Source organism: Mirounga leonina, unplaced genomic scaffold (assembly GCF_011800145.1).
Source record: "Mirounga leonina isolate KUSES-001 unplaced genomic scaffold, KU_Mleo_1.0 Mir_108, whole genome shotgun sequence".
NCBI classification, from domain to species: Eukaryota; Metazoa; Chordata; class Mammalia; order Carnivora; family Phocidae; genus Mirounga; species Mirounga leonina.
This window is the reverse complement of record NW_023270237.1, coordinates 1110632-1128758: the sequence shown is the minus strand read 5'-3', so window position 1 is coordinate 1128758 and position 18127 is coordinate 1110632. Positions and strand designations below refer to the sequence as shown.

The following is an 18127-nucleotide window of genomic DNA, read 5'->3' as shown; positions in this document are numbered from 1 at the left end:
TGGGAGGTACAAGCTTCCACTTATGGAATGAGTAAGTCATGGGGATGAAAGTTACAGCAAAGAGTATATAGTCAATGGGATTGTAATAGCATTGCATGGTGACAGATGGTAGGTACATTTGTGGTGAGTATAGCATAAAGTATAGAGTTTTGGAATCACTATGTTGTTCACCTGAAACTACGGTAACATTGTATATCAACTATACTTCAATAAAAAAGGAAAAAAAACCTTTGATAAACATCTTTCAAATATAATGAGCAAACGAATTTGATTATTTAGCTCTTTAATAAGCTGAAGAAACTCAATTTGATAATACAGTCACAATATTACCAAGCTTATAAATGCATATAAATTGTCAGTAATGAAACTGATCCTTACAGTTAAGATTAATCATGCAAGTAAAATAAATTTAACTGCTCTGAAATTTTAAGAGATCAGCACACAAAGGTATGAGCTTTAAAAAAAAAAGGTACCAAAATACCTCAGAATATTACAAGATACATTATTTTCTCACTGAACAGTGAAAAAAATGAACTGACTGATGAACAGAGTCCATCACCTGCCTCCAAAAGGAACACTTACTCTTTGATTCAACTTGAAAAAAAATCTTACTATTTCTACTTAAGTCTGAATCAGTTAATTTGAAGAGTATCCTGAGAAAGAAAAATGAGCTTAAAAACTTTAGCAATTGTCACTACTTATTTGAATTTGAAATTCTGTGAACCAGAATTTCCTAGGCATAATGCAATAAAAATAAAATACAGAAATAAAGTGGATGTTGAGGCTGATATAAAATAGCAACTTCCAAGTATAACTGCTAATTTTAATTTCTCACTATACTCATTGACTGAATTTATTGAAAAATGCTGTTAAGTTTGAAATTACAGGATAGATGTACACTAATTAAAAGTTATTTTTACTTGTTAGAGTTCTGCAAAACGTTAAAAAAAAAAGGGTTCTCTAAAAATTAGAAAATTTGAAATCTACTAAAAAGATTTCAAACGAGATAAATCCAAACTCCTATCATGGCATAAGCTAGTTAGCCCTAACTAGTTTTCAGTTTACTTTCCTACAAGGAATACTTTTTTTTCCCAATAATACTAAACGCCATGTATTGCTAGAACATGCGTGATTTTATGCCTTTATATATGCTCTTATCTCAACCAGAAATGCCTTTATCCCACTTCTCCTGGCAAGTTTTTATTTTTCTTTCAATATACAGAAAAAAATGTTGCTTCCTCTGTAAAGCCATCTTGAGAGACTCAAGACAGAATTAACTACTTTCTTTTCTACATTCTATTATATTATTACATGTTATTATATTTATCTATTGAAATTTATTGTCTCCCTAAATGCCAGCAAATCCTTTAAATGCAATGATCCAAGTTACATTCATTCTTGGATTTTTTTTTTCCTGTTCTTAACACAGACCCTAAAGTTGGAATACATCCATAAATAAATAGAAAAAATTACATGCAAGTAAAAGAACAAAAGGAAACAATCAAACTGATTAAGTTTAGTACCAAAAAATTAATCATTGAACAAGAATAGAATGGCACTATCTTCCAGCCATTATACTCAAAGTGTGATCTGCAAACTATTTACCAGGCTCTGATGAGATAAATATAAAAATTAGAATTAAGAATCTGGAAACTTTTATAGGAATTTGACAGAGATTTTCATGTTTGTTGAATCTTTTAGGATCTTTTAAATTTCATTTTCTAATAATTCATTTTATTATATTTTTGTGAAGTATCAGCCAATGATAGATTAAAATACTGAAAAAAGCAAAATACGGATAGATTGAGAAGCCCTACATTAGACTGTGGAAGACAGAAAGATGAATAAGACCTTTACTCTTAAAAAAAAAAAAAAAACCACAACCTTGACTCTTTTTCAATGAGGATTTGGTTTACAAGGAAAAATATGATATATACATAAATTGTTGTAGTATGTATCATAACTATCCATATTTCTCAAAGTTCACATCATCATCTTTGACACTTTAAAACCTTTCTATTGATAGAATTATAACTGTGCCTGGAAATACTAATGCATAACTAGTATTTCTTTCTAAAGTTACTTATATGAAGACTAGATTTTAAGTTAAAATCAGGGCTTGTTTCTTTCACTGCCTATCAGACCCAAAGGCATCTTTGACTGCCTCCATACAGAGCTAGGTAGCTTTCTACAGCTCTCTACCTGACCTGCAGTATCTCAAAACCCCAGTAGTATATAAAAACAGAGTGATTATACAATTTTTGTCAGAAACTCTTCCTCAGTATTTTCAAGATTAATTTATTAATCTTTACTAATAAAGATTAATTTATTTTCTCAATCCTCTATGCTAGGAGTTGGCAAACGTTCCCTGGAAAAGACCAGATAATAAATATTTTAAGGTTTGTAAGCTATATGATCTACTGTCACAGCTACTCAGCCTTTGTAGCAAGAAAGCAGCTACAGACAATATATAAACAGAAGGGCATGGTTTGGTTCCAATAAAATTTTACTTAGAAGAACTGGCAGTAGGTTTTCAGTTTGGCCCAAGGACTATAACTTGCTGATGTCTCTTCTCTATCATAGGTATAACTTTAAAATCAATCATTAACATCATTTAGTAATATTAAAAAACTGCCATTCTTGTTTGCATTTATCAACTTTTAAAATTTTAAAGACTGACAGATTCACCAACATTCAAGTTTATAAAACAAAACACTATTTTTCAAGAAAATCAAAGTAAGTATATTGAAAAAATTTTTGTGCTTTGTCTCTAATGGCATATGTCTAGGGAAGCTATAAGCTTTTCATACTATTATTAGATAGCAACACTCCCACAGGCTATGGAAAACAAAAAGACAGATTTATTTACATTAGTTGCCACAACCACTACAACAAACATCATATAAACAAAAATATCCACAGAAAAGTCCTTTTAAAATGAACTACAAACTTGGTGCAAATAGTTACAATATCACAAACAAAACTAACTACAATACTATTCAGAGTTATGATACTTTTTGTTTAACCCACATCTATGGAGTAACTTCAAAATCCTGATATCTTGTCTACCTTTTTTTAACAAACCTGGAATGTAGATTTATTTCATCTTTAGGGTTCAAAGTTGGCCTTCTCCAGCATGTAGTCACTCCTTTCCTTTAAGGGGTGAGATACAAAGCTGATCAGAAGTCACTCTAAAACTGAAGTCAAACCCTAATTTCCTCTTAAGTTCTAGTATCCCCTGTGGAATATATAGTTCTATGAACAATGCTCTTTATCATTCTAGAACTCTTTTCTCCAGAACATAAGAGGAATTGTTAAATGTTTCAGTTTCCAAAGAAGTCTCTTACTGTTAGTTTCCAAATATCTTAATATAAATGTTCTTTTTACTTTACTTCTGATTTCCCAGACTTAAAATCCTAAAATTACTCCTTATCACTTTTCATATTGCTTGAAAATTCAATCACAAAGTTTGTAATTATTTTTGGATTTCTTTTACACCTTTGCCACTCACTATCTTTCCACAAACAGAACATGCTGATACTGCCTACCTATTTTTTCCTGTTGACAACTCTTCAGCGTTTCTATACGTTTCTATGAGAAGTCTTCCACAAATCCTGATTTTACTTCTCAAATGTATATGTGTATAAAATACAGCCTGCTTAAAAAGACAATTTAACCACTGTGTAATAATAATAAAATATGTTAAAAGATATTAAAGAATAAGGCAAATGCTTTAAAATAGTAAAAACACAATTTAAATAACAGTAAAAAAATTCTTACAGAGAAATTTAAGAGAAGTGGAAAATAAACCCAAGAAAGAGGCAAATGCTGTAAGGAAAAACTAAAATGCAATTACTAAGGGCAGACAAGGAAAATCAGAAACTAGAAGGATTATACTTACTGCAGAAATTGATACAGCTGCTGTTATTTCTGAAGTCCAAGATAATATATAAAAATAATCAGTAAACTATATTCACATAAAGTTAAGGAAAGATCAAGGTTGGGCCTAAATGAGGGGGTATATCAGCAGTGAGAAACCAAGTAACTTAGAAGTTGTCTACTGCTCTATAGAGTGAATTTCTGACTGGCTTACCTTGGCAATAAAGCAAGTTGCCAGTGTTACTACTTATAACATATCAGTTATTCTACCACTGGAGGGAGTCTGGTCACATATCCTTTGATGTGACTTTTATTCTAATAACTTCATCTTCTCTGGGAATGAATTAGAACCCCTACCAAGAATATGAATTGGTTTAACATAATCTGATGACTTTAAAGCGTTTTGTTTGTTTCTTTTAGTTTGTCTTTTATTTTTGTTGTGTTCCATACTAAGTAAAAATTTACAGCATCTCTATAGTCATATCTGAGTCAAAGAAATGAATCCAGAGGTTACATGTGCTGGTACATATCTACCTTAGAATAAAAAATCATGAAGAGAAAAATGTTAAATCAAGAACAGAAGGTTCTGATACAAATACCTACCCAAAGCAATTATCAAGGTCACAAGGCACATAAAATGCCGCAAACAGCAGGTCTGAAGTAGAAGCTGAAAAGAGCTTTTAGGATTAAGGCTGACAAAGATATCATTGATGGGATAGATAAATATAAGCAAAAGATAGAGTACTGTAACTGTGGTTTAAAGTTAACTATTTTTTTAATTGAGAATTTACAGTTTCCATTGTCTACTCATGAAGTTGAAGTGACATAAGAAGGATTTACTAAGTGAATAAAACCAACTGAAATGAAAAACAAAGATCTAAACATTGGACAAAAAAAAAAATAAAAAACAATAGCTGAACTCAAGAAGGTATGCGGAGAATAATAGTCCATTTACAATAATAATTATTCTCTATTTTGTGTGAAGAATTATAAGAAATGATAGAAAATACTTCATGTAATTATTTTAAAAATCCTACAGGACTGACATTGTTATGTCAATTTTACATGAGAAAGCTTAAAGCTAAAAACAGGTTAAGTAATTTGCCTAATGTAATATATCTATCAAGAGCCAATATTCTGTCAGAGGTCTGTCTGATTCTAAAATGCTATTGCCACTATGGCATATGAATGTCAGTGAGACAGAGCAATGACTACCTTGTGTTCTTGTACTATTAAAGGTAACAGTTATGGGTACTATTCCTAGATGTCTGCTTCAGAAAATGTCATTAAGGATTATCTATTACAGCACTGTGCTAACTAGTAAGCATTTTTGTGTTATATTTCCAAAGTTAAAATTTGTTTAATTCACATATCAATAAGCATAAAAAAGTCACAACTGATTTATAATTTAAGTAGCTATGATAAAGTCAAAACTAAAAGGAATTTATCTTTTTTAAATATGTAAAAAGGAGAAAACCTTTTTTTCTTTTCCTTCATAAAACTATTGTTAGACACAAAGACATGGAAATCTGTCAGGTTCTCTCTGCAATTTCCTTAAAATGTATTCCCTTGCTGAGTAGCATCATAAACTCCATAAGCCATATCTAGGCAGTCATAAAATAATCATGGAAATAATACTTGTTAAACGTAGGAAGCCTTGGGGGTGGATTTAAGTGCCATACAACAAATTAATTTTGTATTTTCTCCCTTGCTATTGTAACAAGAGTGCAGGGAGCTTGAATGCATATAAAACACCATATACATAAATAAATCTTTCCCTTTCAGAAGGAAAGAAAGCTTTGAGATATCTATCTATCCATCTATCTATCTATTTATCTGTCTATGCATGATTTTAAGAAAAATGAAGAGAAGTAGAAGTAATGTAGAATTATGTGTGTGGGGTTCGGTGCTGTTCTGTCTTGTCACAGGTCAATTAGGGTCTGAAGTATCTATGTGAAGAAACAAACAGGAAATGGGTCCCCATATTATCAATGCTTCCCGATGAGCAATTAATGTTTTTTTTATCCTTAAACTTCCTTAGAAAATCTACAATTAAAGTAGATCATATGTGCAACTTGAGGATACTTCAACACAGCAGAGATAGAGGAACAGAAACACTCTTCTACTTGAAACAGAGATTATAGAAAGTACTAGATCTACAGCACATATTCAAAGGTTTCCTAATAGAAGTCCATCAGAATCCTCATTTTGAACTACAAGTAACATGTAGGCAGAGACCATATATTAGTAACTAAAGCACACATGCCTAGGATAAAAGTATACATGAAATAATGTGTGTGGAGAAGAATCCTCTTGCTTAATTAAAAAGTCCAATTATATGACTGCTTGGATTATATTCCAAATTCTTCCAACTGTTAAATACTTGGAGAAACTATGAAAAAAAAGAAACATTGTGAATTATTGCTAATTATGTATATGGATTAATTTATAAGAAATTAGCAAGTGAAAGAAAAAATATACAAGAGCCAAGGAAACATAAGAAAGACATACAGTTTACCAGCAGGTATAACTTAGTTGATAAAATATATAAAACATTATAAAATTAAAAACATCTATAAGTGGAGAAAGTAAAAGGAAACATATATTTAACAATAATATTATATTTTCTCCTATTCTATTTTATCTACTTCCAAGAAGTTTGTGCTCATTTTTTTCCAACACCAGATTAATAGAAGAATAGAGAAAAGTAAAGAGAAAACAAAATAAATGTATTTCTATGATCATAAAATTATTAAAATTTATCATTTTATGTACTCAAGCATATAACAGATCTTCTGCCACATCCTAATCTTTCTATTATATATTTACAGAAGTAAAATAATAAGACCTGAGAGGAAGTGAAGGGAGTAAATAATATCTAGTTGAGTATTTCTCACTATAAGATTATGATAAATAAGTTCTGCTTGACAAACTTAATGTAACATTTTAAAATTGTTCTGCCAAAAATAAACATATATTTTGGAATTGACATGTAGAGTCACAAAATAAAAAGTTAAACATTTAATAACATCTCTACACAAGCTATTCCTAATTTTTACATATTTTAATAGAAGAGTTAGCTCTTTGTATTTGTTGATATATTTTATAAAATGAAACCCTATTAATCTATGTTGAATCATTAGAAGTCTTCAAATAAGTAATTTTCATAGATACTGCTAAGTGCCAGCACCCCCCTATTAAATGTTAATTTTTTCATTTTGCAGGATTCATAATGTAAACTGAAACAACTAAAAAATATTACCAAAAATAAAATAGCTACTACTCTACAAGAAGAGACCACATAAATGCAGCACTAGTTTTGTTAATTCTATAAGCTTCATAAAAAAGAAAAACAACTTTATTTTCCCTAATATCTTTGAAAATGTGGTAAATGCAATTTTAAGTATTAAGATTACGGGGTTCTGAGGAGTAACTATGAATTGCCTATTTCCAATAACTACAGTAATAAGCTTTAGGTAAATCACTGAAGTAAATGAAGGTGAAATCTACTTTTACTAGATTCTTGGTTTTCTGTCAAACCATCTAGGAAAATCCAAACATTTACAATGGTAACACCAGAAAAAGGATACATACAGAAAAAGTATACTATACAATTTCCTACGTGGTATATTAAAAATAATCTCTATAGTCTAATAATGCAAGTTTATATATGGAATGCCAAAATGATTACTTTTTTTTTTAGATGTCATAAATATGTGCACCTATTACTATGGTGACCTAAGGATAAAGGAATTATAAACAGCTTTTGCAAGAGTATTTATTTATCAATACTATACCTTTTCCAGAAATTATTTAAAGTGGTTTTGGCTTCAAAGGTCAATTATTCTGTGTCCTAAATTTATTAATAAACAGAAATTCAGTGTTCAGTTGACCTAAACTATACTGTAGAGCAACGCCTAACCAAGTTATCTAAATGACTTTAGAAACAAGACCTCTGCTCTCTATTTGGATAACATACTGATAAATTTCATGGCCTTATTGTGAGCACACTAGTATTCCTACATAACCCTGGCTAAAAAAAATATATTTAAATTATCGTCTCCATATACTGTTAATCACTGATTCCATTTATAGCCCAAAGTGTTCAGGGTCATCTTGACAACATGTAAATGGTTTTTCCTTTGTCACATGTTCGATTTTACAATTATTTGGCCAATCAACTACTAATCAGATGACTCTTACAAATGAAGTTTTATTCCACATCACTGAAATAGCACTGACTCTTCAACTACTCCAAATAACACAGAAGCACTACACGCTAGCTACCCATATTGCACACAGTACTAGCTTATCTCTTTAACGCTCAAACCTGTGTTCAATCACTTCCTTCTTTAGGAGACTGCCAACTTTAACAATAGAATAAGCTATATAATATCAAGACACAATGGTGAGTACTCGCCACATACACTGTACCACAGCAGATATATTAGGCCACTTCTTTACAGATTTTTGACAGTTTCTGAGTCACAGCCCCAAACCACGAAGCTTGTGGCTATCCATGGTGCTGAAACGCACCCCCCACCCCCGCGCCCCTTCACTGGAAAAACCGCCATCCCAATCCCTATTTAAGAGCATAAAAAGATTAATGAATTTGGGGGGTCTGAAGAGGGGAGGTTTAAAAAAGGAAATGATAGTTTCTGGGCTGAGAATGCTAACTAGCGTGAGCCGGTGGAAAGAAGGGGTACTGAAAGCACCCAGAGGGCATTTCCCCTTCGGTTCCGGTAGACCCTGGAAACCCGGACTGCGGCACCATCGGAAACACCTCGTCCCGGGCAGGAGCGGCGGGCGGGAACGGCGCCCTCGCCCGGGCAGCTCCTCCGCGCGGGGCCAGGCGGGCGAGGACGCCGAGGGGCGCCGCTGCCGGAGACTAACGCGACTTTCCGCGCCAACGAGCGAGCCCTGGGGTCCTTTTGTTTCTAGCGTCTGCGGGGAGGGCGGATGAGCGGAGAGGAGCCCCACCTGTATTTATTTGTATGGGGGGACAACAAAAGACCCTGATGCCCGGGTGAGCAGGGTCGGCCGAGTCGGGGCGGCCGCGGCGCCTGGCCACAGGCTCGGCCCCTTTCCTCACAGCCCCCGTCGCTCTTACCGTCCCGGTCGCACAGCTGAATGGCCTCCAGGCTGAGGTTTTTGATCACCTCCTCACAGGGGCTGGTGGGGCTGTTGAGGGTATGATCCAGGCGCGGCACCTCCATTTATCCAACTCCCTTCTCAAGCCCGCCTGCTTCGTATCCAGGCTCTCTCGGTGGACGGGGTGGGAGAGAAGGGCGGGAAAGGGTAGGGAGTGGCGGAAGGAGGGGAAAGAGGCCTGGGACGCGGCTCCGAGGGGCCGAGGCTGAGCCGCCGGGCTAGAGAGCCGCGGCCGAGGCGACGGCCGTGACAGGAGCTCCGGGGAGTGTGAGGCTCGGAGAGACGGAGAGGGACCCGGCGCGAGAGCGGGAGGTGCGCGCTCCCGGCGGGGAGGGGACGCGTCGCGCGGGGATCGTGAGGGAGAAGGCGCGGCGCGCGCACGCGCGCGAGAGGACGCGCCCACCTGCTGGCGCGCGGCGCTCCTCCTTCCCCGCCCTTCCACGCGCACGCGCCCCCTGCTGCCCTGGCGCCTCAGCCCCCGCTACCCCCGCGCGGAGTGTCGGACCGCACGAGCGCCGGGAAGCGGCGGGCGGCTGGGCGTATGGCGCGCTGGCCTCTCCTTCTCTTCTGGTGAGGGTGGTTTGGCGTCCTTTCCCTCGTCATAGGGTCAGTGGGACTCAGGTTGGCACTGGGGAGTCTGCACGGGGAGATGAGAAGAAGCAGATTGGTTTTTATGAAGGACTGGAAAAATATGGGTCCAGATCCTTTGTATCCTTGTTTCGGAGCCCCCCAGGCTGCCTTCCCCCTTAAGGTCTCGAGCTACTCCCCTCCAGGCCCCTGCTTGCTCAGCCAGGCATTCCTCGGAAACAGCTGCGTCTCTGTGAGAGAGGAGTGGATTGACTGAGAAGTGGAAGGTTTTAGGGACAGAATTTTGGTCAACCTGAAGGAGGGGCAAACATGGGAATTCAGAACTGCCAGAAAGGTGAGGGAATGAGGAGATGCCAGTCAGCCTGCTGGAAAAGCAGCGCGTGTGCTTCGGGGCTGACAGCCACTAATCTTTCAGCCTTCGCAAGTCTAGCTTGCTTGCTTGCTTGCTTGCTTGCTTCATTCATTCATTCATTCATTCATTCATTCATTCAACAAATAAGTATGAAATGTTTATTCCGTGCGGGGCATTGTTCTAGGCTCCAGTGAAAGGCGGAAAAAAAAACAAAACAGTACCTGACCTCATGGATATGGAAACATCCTTTTCTAATGGAAAATCTTCCTCAACTTACCTTAAATTTGTCTGCCCATTCTTTTTAATGGCATTTAGTATTGTGCAATGCAAAATTCTGCAATAAAAATGTTTTTAAAATAAAGTAGGTATAGGTCACAGCCTATTGACCTCTCTTGCCATTTGCTTCTTTGGAATAGTTTTTAGTCGTGTTGCTATCTTAGAATCAAAATAGTGCCTGCCCCACTCTCTTCTTTTTTTAGTGTATATGCTTGTTGGAAATTAAAGTTCCTTTTTATGTATTTTCCAATTTCAAACATAAATGTTATCCAATGAAGTAACAATTTACATAGAGATTGCTCTATGCTACCATTTCCAGTCATATCCTTCTAGCCATAACATGACTAAATCTAGTTAATTGAAGCCTCATAAAACAGAAGGACCAGCTTAAGGTAAAATAAGCCTGTGAGAAAACTTGGCACAACTGCAAGTTGATAAAAATTAGTGAAAGATCATTGGGTATCTTAAAGTGAAATGTCCTCATTATCAACTTAGGTATTAATGAAGATGGATCTCCTTCTTGTAGTTTAAGAGAATTTTTGTGTCAAGGTAGGGGTGTCCCCAAGGAGATGATAAATTATTACTTGTCAAGAAATATGACAAGATGGCACTTATTGGTGAATTTCCTGTGTTCTAAAACCTGGCTCTGGAGGAATAGAAATTGATATTGTCAGCTGAGCCACAGTGGGTTCATCTTCCAGAGTAGTATCACATTTACAAATTTCAAAAGGAACTGTGTAAACTAGATTACCAATTTATTGATCTACAGGTGAGAAATATAAACTCATATATATAATTAAAGCTATAATTCACACAAATATTTGTTAAACACCTGCTATATCCATGGACAATATGCTAGATGTTGGAAATTTTGAGTTCAAATCTATTAAGAAACACAGACATTGAAAAAGGAAAATTATAATGAGTGTTATGAAAGAGGAATCATGGGAACTAGTGAAGCACACGCAGGGGTCCTAACCTTGTCTGGTTAGTAAGGAAAGCATTTAAAAAGATTATTTAAAAGGAACAGGAAATTATGAAAGGCTTTAAGTGGGAAGTTAGCATGATCAGATTCATAGGCCAGAATATCTGTATAATGGGAAAAAGGGATAGTGTTTTAAGAAATATTAATGTGAGTTTGGGTATAAGACCTATTCAATCCAAGGCATCTTTCTGCTAAGGATTTAGATTATTACATAAGAAATACAAACGAAAGAGTTAATATTTCACTTTTGACATTGAGCATAGGATTTTTTTTTTTTTTTTAGCAAATTGTTAGGCTTCAAATCAAGGCATTGTCAAAAGATAAAATATAGATATGTTTATGGTTTAACATACCAAAGCTAGGCCTAGTGGTCAAAACGATATAGTTTATCCCAGAGTGAAGACAAGATATCCCAGTCCACGATAAAGGCTTAGGCCAGAGATTGGTATAAGGAAGATGGTGGCTATGCGGTAGGTAAACTAGAGAAAATTCTATTCTTTTTGGTTCAGAGAATAATGGAAAAGAGGTAGAAGTGCTAGAGGATGGCAACCAGCAATATTTTTACTCACTCATACATTGAGGATGTGAGATGAGGGATTGTGGCTCTAGAAATATCCAGATAGGTATGGGAAAACTCAAGGACAGAGAAATTTCTATCCTAGTTCTTAGATCTTTGGGATGGTATCACCTGGCCAGATTCAAGTAACCTTGAACAAAACATCATAGTTAGGCAGAGGAAGGGCAGGAATTTACTTTCCAAAACTGCTAAAATTTCCTGTATACTCAGAAGGTAGTTGAGTTGAGATCTAGTCAACCTGCTGTGAAGCCTGATTTTAAAATGCAAGGTAATACTCTAGCAAAAACTGCAGAATGGAGCTTCTAGACTAGGGATGTCTAAAGTATTAAAAAAGATGAGACTTGTGAGTCTTAGAGATGGCTACCAGGCCCTGACCACACTGAAAAAATACAGACCATGAGTTTCTCTAGCCACCAACTTCAAGTGAAAGGCCAGAAGCAATTAGGCATGCAAGGGATGTCACCACAGAGACCAGAGGAGGCAAAACACATTATTCAAATCCAGTGACCCTTTGTCCCAGTGCTTCAAGGTAATGGAACCTCTCCTGTACCGATATCCCCAAATACCATCTGAAATAAGATGTAGGGGAAAAGGTAAAAACCTGAAAGACTGAGGATCTTACCTAAAAAGATGGACTTTAAAGGGGTAAATAAAATACTGATTAAAAACTGATTGAATCTAGGTTCCTGGATTGCACTAAAAATACATTATTTACTTTCCCCTTTATATTAGTGAATGAGATTTCATGAAGATGACCAAATAAATTTTAAGATAAAATGAAAATTCTGCCTTTTCATATGTAAGTTGTAGTGTGAGTAATTGCAATCCTCACACACTTATATCATTTGTTAGCTTGAGGTCAACACTATTACAGCCAAAATCCTACCATTCAAGGTCTAATTCAAATGGTACATACTCTATAAAGATTATTCCTTATGCCAAAAATCTTTTTGTTTTATTTCCATGGGGCTTTATTTATATTATCTACAGATATAATCACACTCTCATTTGCAAATTATTAGTGTACGTGAAGAATCAGACTTTGAAAAGGACCTTAAATATGTCTTAATGCAATCCTGCACCCAATGTTGAAGCCCCTGACAAGAAGTTGTCTATCTTTTAATATATAGTAAATTAAAATCCTCATGAAGTAATCTTACTCATTCTGAACCCAAATATGCCTCCTATGAGGTCAATACAAGGACCTTCATTTTCTCCTCTGTTAGTCATACACAATAATGATAATCCTTCTTCTGCTACCCATTCATATTCAATTTTCTGGCTAAATACTCCTAGTTCTTCCAAATATTTCTGATATTACATTCCTTTGAGTCCCTCTACCACTTTGGACACTCTCTTCTGGATAGATCTAATGTTTTCTAGGAGTCCATCGATGAACACACCTATGATGTGGAGAGATATTAAGAATATAAAGGGAAACAAGCAGTCTATCACCATCTTTGCTCTATATGCCAGACATCTTTTTTTTTTTTTCTAAAGATTTTATTTATTTATTTGACAGGGAGAGACACAGCGAGAGAGGGAACACAAGCAGGGGGAGTGGGAGAGGGAGAAGCAGGCTCCCCGCAGAGCAGGGAGCCCGATGTTGGACTCGATCCCAGGACCCTGGGATCATGACCTGAGCCGAAGGCAGTCGCTCAACCGACTGAGCCACCCAGGCGCCCTATGCCAGACATCTTATATCACAGCCCAGGAGCACATTAGCTTTCCTGACAGAGATACCAATCTGCTTACACATCTTGAGCTTGCTATCATGTAAAACCTATACTTCTTCCCTGAACAGTTCTTATTTCCCCTGTGATGTAAATTTAAAGCACATACTATAGTATTTGCACAGAGAAGATACTCAGTACAATTTGTTGAATTGTTTGATTGAACTTCAGTACTTTGAATGTGTTTAATTATATTGCTGCAACTGCCTAGAATTTTATCAGACCCAAAGAAAAACTAGGTTACAAAGTCCTTTCAGTGAGCTTGTAAGTGCAGAGGTCATTCTTATATAACCCACAGTCTTAGGCACAACCCAGGTTTTTATGGCTAGGCACAAGGCAAAGAGTGAGAACCAAAACCATAGGTAGAAGCAAACTCAAAAAAAAAAAAAAATGCTTAGTAAATGAAGGAGTGTTTTGTTTTGTTTTGTTTTCCCTCTCTAATGGTAATAACATTACCATGACTTTTCCTAAGCCCTTATCAAAGGTAGGGGAAAATAAAACTCATGATTGACAAAGTTGAAAGCAACTCAAATAATCTGAATTCTTTATCCTGACTCAAGTTGACTTGTGTCTGGACTTGTGAAAATCAAATGACATAATACATAGACAAGTGTTGTATGAACTATAAGGCATCTCATAGAGTTAGAATAGTGTTATTATAGAACACTAAGAACACCATTAAGAAAGTATATCTGGTCAATTTTACAGTACAAATTTCTGAAAATATTTTAATAGCTATTTAAAAACATTAAGAACTTCCATATTTAGAATAGCCATATTTAGAATATTTTAGTGTGTGAGGCCCTTATAAATTAATGTCACATTATGTTTGCTTTTGGTTCTATCTCACTGTAGATTTTTGCCAAGCCCATAAGCAAATATTCAATATTGAATCTCTCCTCAGTATTTGATTTCTACATTTCCAGTTCTATATCACCAAACACTGGTGAGAGGTGGTGGAGATCTATGATGACTTGGTCCAAAATTTATGCTATTAAAGTTAAACTTGCTTGACAATTTAACTATCACAGACTGTTTCTCTTTGAAACCCCCAGTTCTTCTCTCACTTTCAAAAGATGATCTCTCTCTTTTTCCTGGAAAAAGCAATAAAGGCAGAGTGAAGTTTCTCATTCGTCCTTATCATTAGCTCAGTAGGTCCTGGTAAAACTTGCTACTTTTCTTTCCCTTATCTGTACTTTCCACTCAGTGCCTGTGTAATGCAGAACAGAGTTGTTAGCTTCTTATTTTTACCTCCTCCAGCTGCTTCAGTCTTTTTCTTTCCTCTCTTTTTTATCTTTAAACATTGCCAAATCTCCTTGATTTTAAAAATTATCTTATTTGAACCAATTACTATCTTAACTTCTTAATATTCTAAGGTATGTAAGAAACCCATTATAAATTGTGCAGTGCTACAAAACTGTTATTCATTGCTTCCATTTCCTTTTAATCTTCACACAATTTATCATCTGTCTCCACGACTGATTCTTACTCTTCAAATGTCATCTTTGGATGTGGTGAGATTTTTCACATCACCAACATACAGGCCTTTTATCATCTGCATCCTCTTTGATATTTCAGCAGTTTATTTCTGCTGAACTTCTGTAGCACTGAACTCTACTGGATCTCTTCCTACATGTGTGCTTAATGTTTATCAACTCTAGCTTCTAAGCTGCCCTCTTGAGTGTAGGTGTTCTTTAAAGTTCAACCTCCGACATTATGTTCTTCCCTGTTTAAAGCCTTTCCTCTGAGAATGCATGCATTTCCATGAATTTTAATGTCTTTTTAATGTTTAAATTCTCACCTTTATCTTCAAATCCCTATTTCATGCCCCCAACTATAAACATAAGTCATTACCCTACTTCCAACTAATGAAAATTTTTATTTACATTCCAATAACCACTTCTAATTAATCAATTCATCCCCCAAACTGGTTGCCTTTTCTAATTTTTCCCCCATTATAGTGACTGGCAGCTGTATCCTCTTAGTCACCCAGTCACCCTGTTTTCTGATTTTCTCTTTTCCTCTTTAAATCAAACTATCCTCAGAACAATTAAAATTTTGCAATATGGGACACCTGGGTGGCTCAGTCGGTTAAGCAGCTGCCTTCGGCCCGGGTCATGATCCCAGGTCCTGGGATCGAGTCCCACATCGGGCTCCTTGCTCAGCAGGGAGCCTGCTTCTCTCTCTCTCTCCCTCTGCTTGTGCTCTCTCTGTCAAATAAATAAAATCTTAAAAAAATAAAATAAAATAAAATAAAATAAAATTTTGCAATATATCATGGACATTTTTCCCCTCTGAGTTACAGGTACTACTATTACATTTAGATTTTCATCATTTTAACCAGATTATTGAAATTACCATGTACATAGTCTTCCTACCTCCTTTCTTTAATTTGCTACTAAGATCAACCCACTAAAACATTTTGTTAATTAGAGCTTGCTCGGTAAATTACAATGGCTACCTATTTTTGTTCTATAGTTAATGGTGAGCTACTAAAGCTTTTTAAGCAGGTATAGACAATTGTAAAGTAGTAGTATGTGATTAATGTTCCCATGTTTCATAGGATGAATGGAATGGAGGAAGACAGGAGTTTAAGAAATTATAATACAGACTAGAACAGTAGAATTGGGAGTTGAAAAGAAACAATGAGAGACTGATGTTACACTGCTGTGTTTCTGAGATTATTTAAAATCACAAAAAGAAGTCCTTTAATATTTTGATATTTTAAAAGATTGATTTGTTCATTCATAGTACTAATGGTTATATACTAAAAATATCAATACTATAGTAAAGCATCACATGGCATAGGAAGCATGAAAAATTCATTGTACACACTTTTTCCATGTTTAGAAACCATAAGAGACTCTTAACTATAGGAAACAAACTGAGGGTTGCTGGAGCGGAGGTGGATGGGGGGGATGGGGTAATTGGGTGATGGGCATTAAGGAGGGCATGTGATGTAATGAGCACTGGGTGTTATATGCAACTGATGAATAACTGAACTCTACCTCTGAAATGAATGATACACTATATGTTAATTAATTGAATTTAAATATATATTTTTAAACTAATAGTTATTTTCCAATGATATGCAAGTAGATTAACCTTAAGGATTAAAGTGACATCTAGTCTTTATATTTGTGGGTAAACAAAGCTCAACTAAAATGGCTCCCAGAATAGCATGTCTTGTAATACCTTCTGCTGTCACTAGTCAAAATTTAAAAGGAGTTGGTGTTAGGGGAAAGAAATCTTGGGAGGGATGGAGAAGAAAGAATTTCTCCATAGATTGAACCTCTTTTACTGAGAGCCTTTTTTCCCTTCTCTGGTCTTTCCTCTTCTATTCACTATGCACTACAGTAGAGTATTTTCAGAATGTGTTCAAGTACATAACCATCCCTAACTTCATGTCAGGGAATCTTGAAAATAAATTATATATGGTGAGCAATTGTAAGTATAGCTGACAGCCACAATCATTTTGCCACAACTCCCAGGTTGTTCTTGCCTTCACAGATATATCTTTCTAGTTTTGAGTTTTTCACGAGGCTCGAAACAAATTCACTTACAACTTTACATTATTGGCAAACAAGATCTTTAGTCTACTCCCCTCGAACACAGCTCAAAACAGCTCTCCTGAAACCCTGACCTCATTAGTTTCCCCTTAAATCTACCCACAGAAATTTCCTGATGAATCATTTTTCTAGGATTTTTATCTCAGCAGATATAGAGCTGTGACTTTTATAATGATTTATACATTTTGATTTCCCAAAGTTCTTTGTAAGCTAAAAGAAATACCTATAGGATCTCTAAAAGTCCTCTAATTTTTCTGAACATCTAACATTCTCTCAAATTTACTGTAACATCAGTGATGTTACGGTAGCTGACATGTGCCATACATGCATTAGCATGATAAGAAGGCCTAATTTAACAACCACATCTTACCTTGAGACTTTCTCTGTAATATTTGTGTAAACAAAACTACCACGTTGCATTCAATTGGAGTTTAGCTTTCCTGACTCCATCCAAACTAGGCCCGCCCCAAGATTCATAATGAGAAAAACTTCAGAGTGGGGAGAGGCTTATTAAAGAGATTACTTAGTCAATAACATCCATTGAATGACGATTCAATGCTATGTATATATGAATGTATGTATGAAATCAATACACATTATTGAGTGGCCGTTAGGTTTTCTGTGATGATACAAAGAGAGAAACTATCCATGCCAACATCTCTCCCTATCCCAAGTTATTGCTGTTATCCTAGAATGTAGATAAATAGAGTTGTTTCCGTTTAACTAATTTTATCAAGAGGAGAAGGCATCATAAAAATTAGCACAGTAGCTATTCACACAAGGGGCTTCAACTGGAAATAGTGAGGGCCACAAGATACCTCGGAGATAACGCTGGTATGGTTCCAGACCACCACGATAAAGGGGATATTGCAATAAGGCAAGTCAAATTAGTTTTTGGTTTCCCAATGCATGTAAAAGTTATGTTTCCACTATACTGTAGTATATTAAGTGTGCAATAGCATTATGTCTAAAAAATGTACAATACCTTATTTCAAAAGTTCTTACTGCTCAAAAATG

General features: G+C 35.8%; 1 protein-coding gene across 1 annotated transcript in view; it reads right to left on the bottom strand.

The window, feature by feature from the left end:
• Window positions 1–9302, bottom strand: part of LOC118019459 (phytanoyl-CoA hydroxylase-interacting protein-like) — an 82991-nt gene extending 73689 nt beyond the window's left edge. The window contains exon 1 of the mRNA XM_035018659.1: window positions 8990–9302. Within this exon, the coding sequence (XP_034874550.1) occupies window positions 8990–9095 (106 nt within the window). The 5' untranslated portion in view covers window positions 9096–9302. The remainder of the gene's footprint in view (window positions 1–8989) is intronic.
• Between the last annotated feature and the right edge of the window lie 8825 nt (window positions 9303–18127).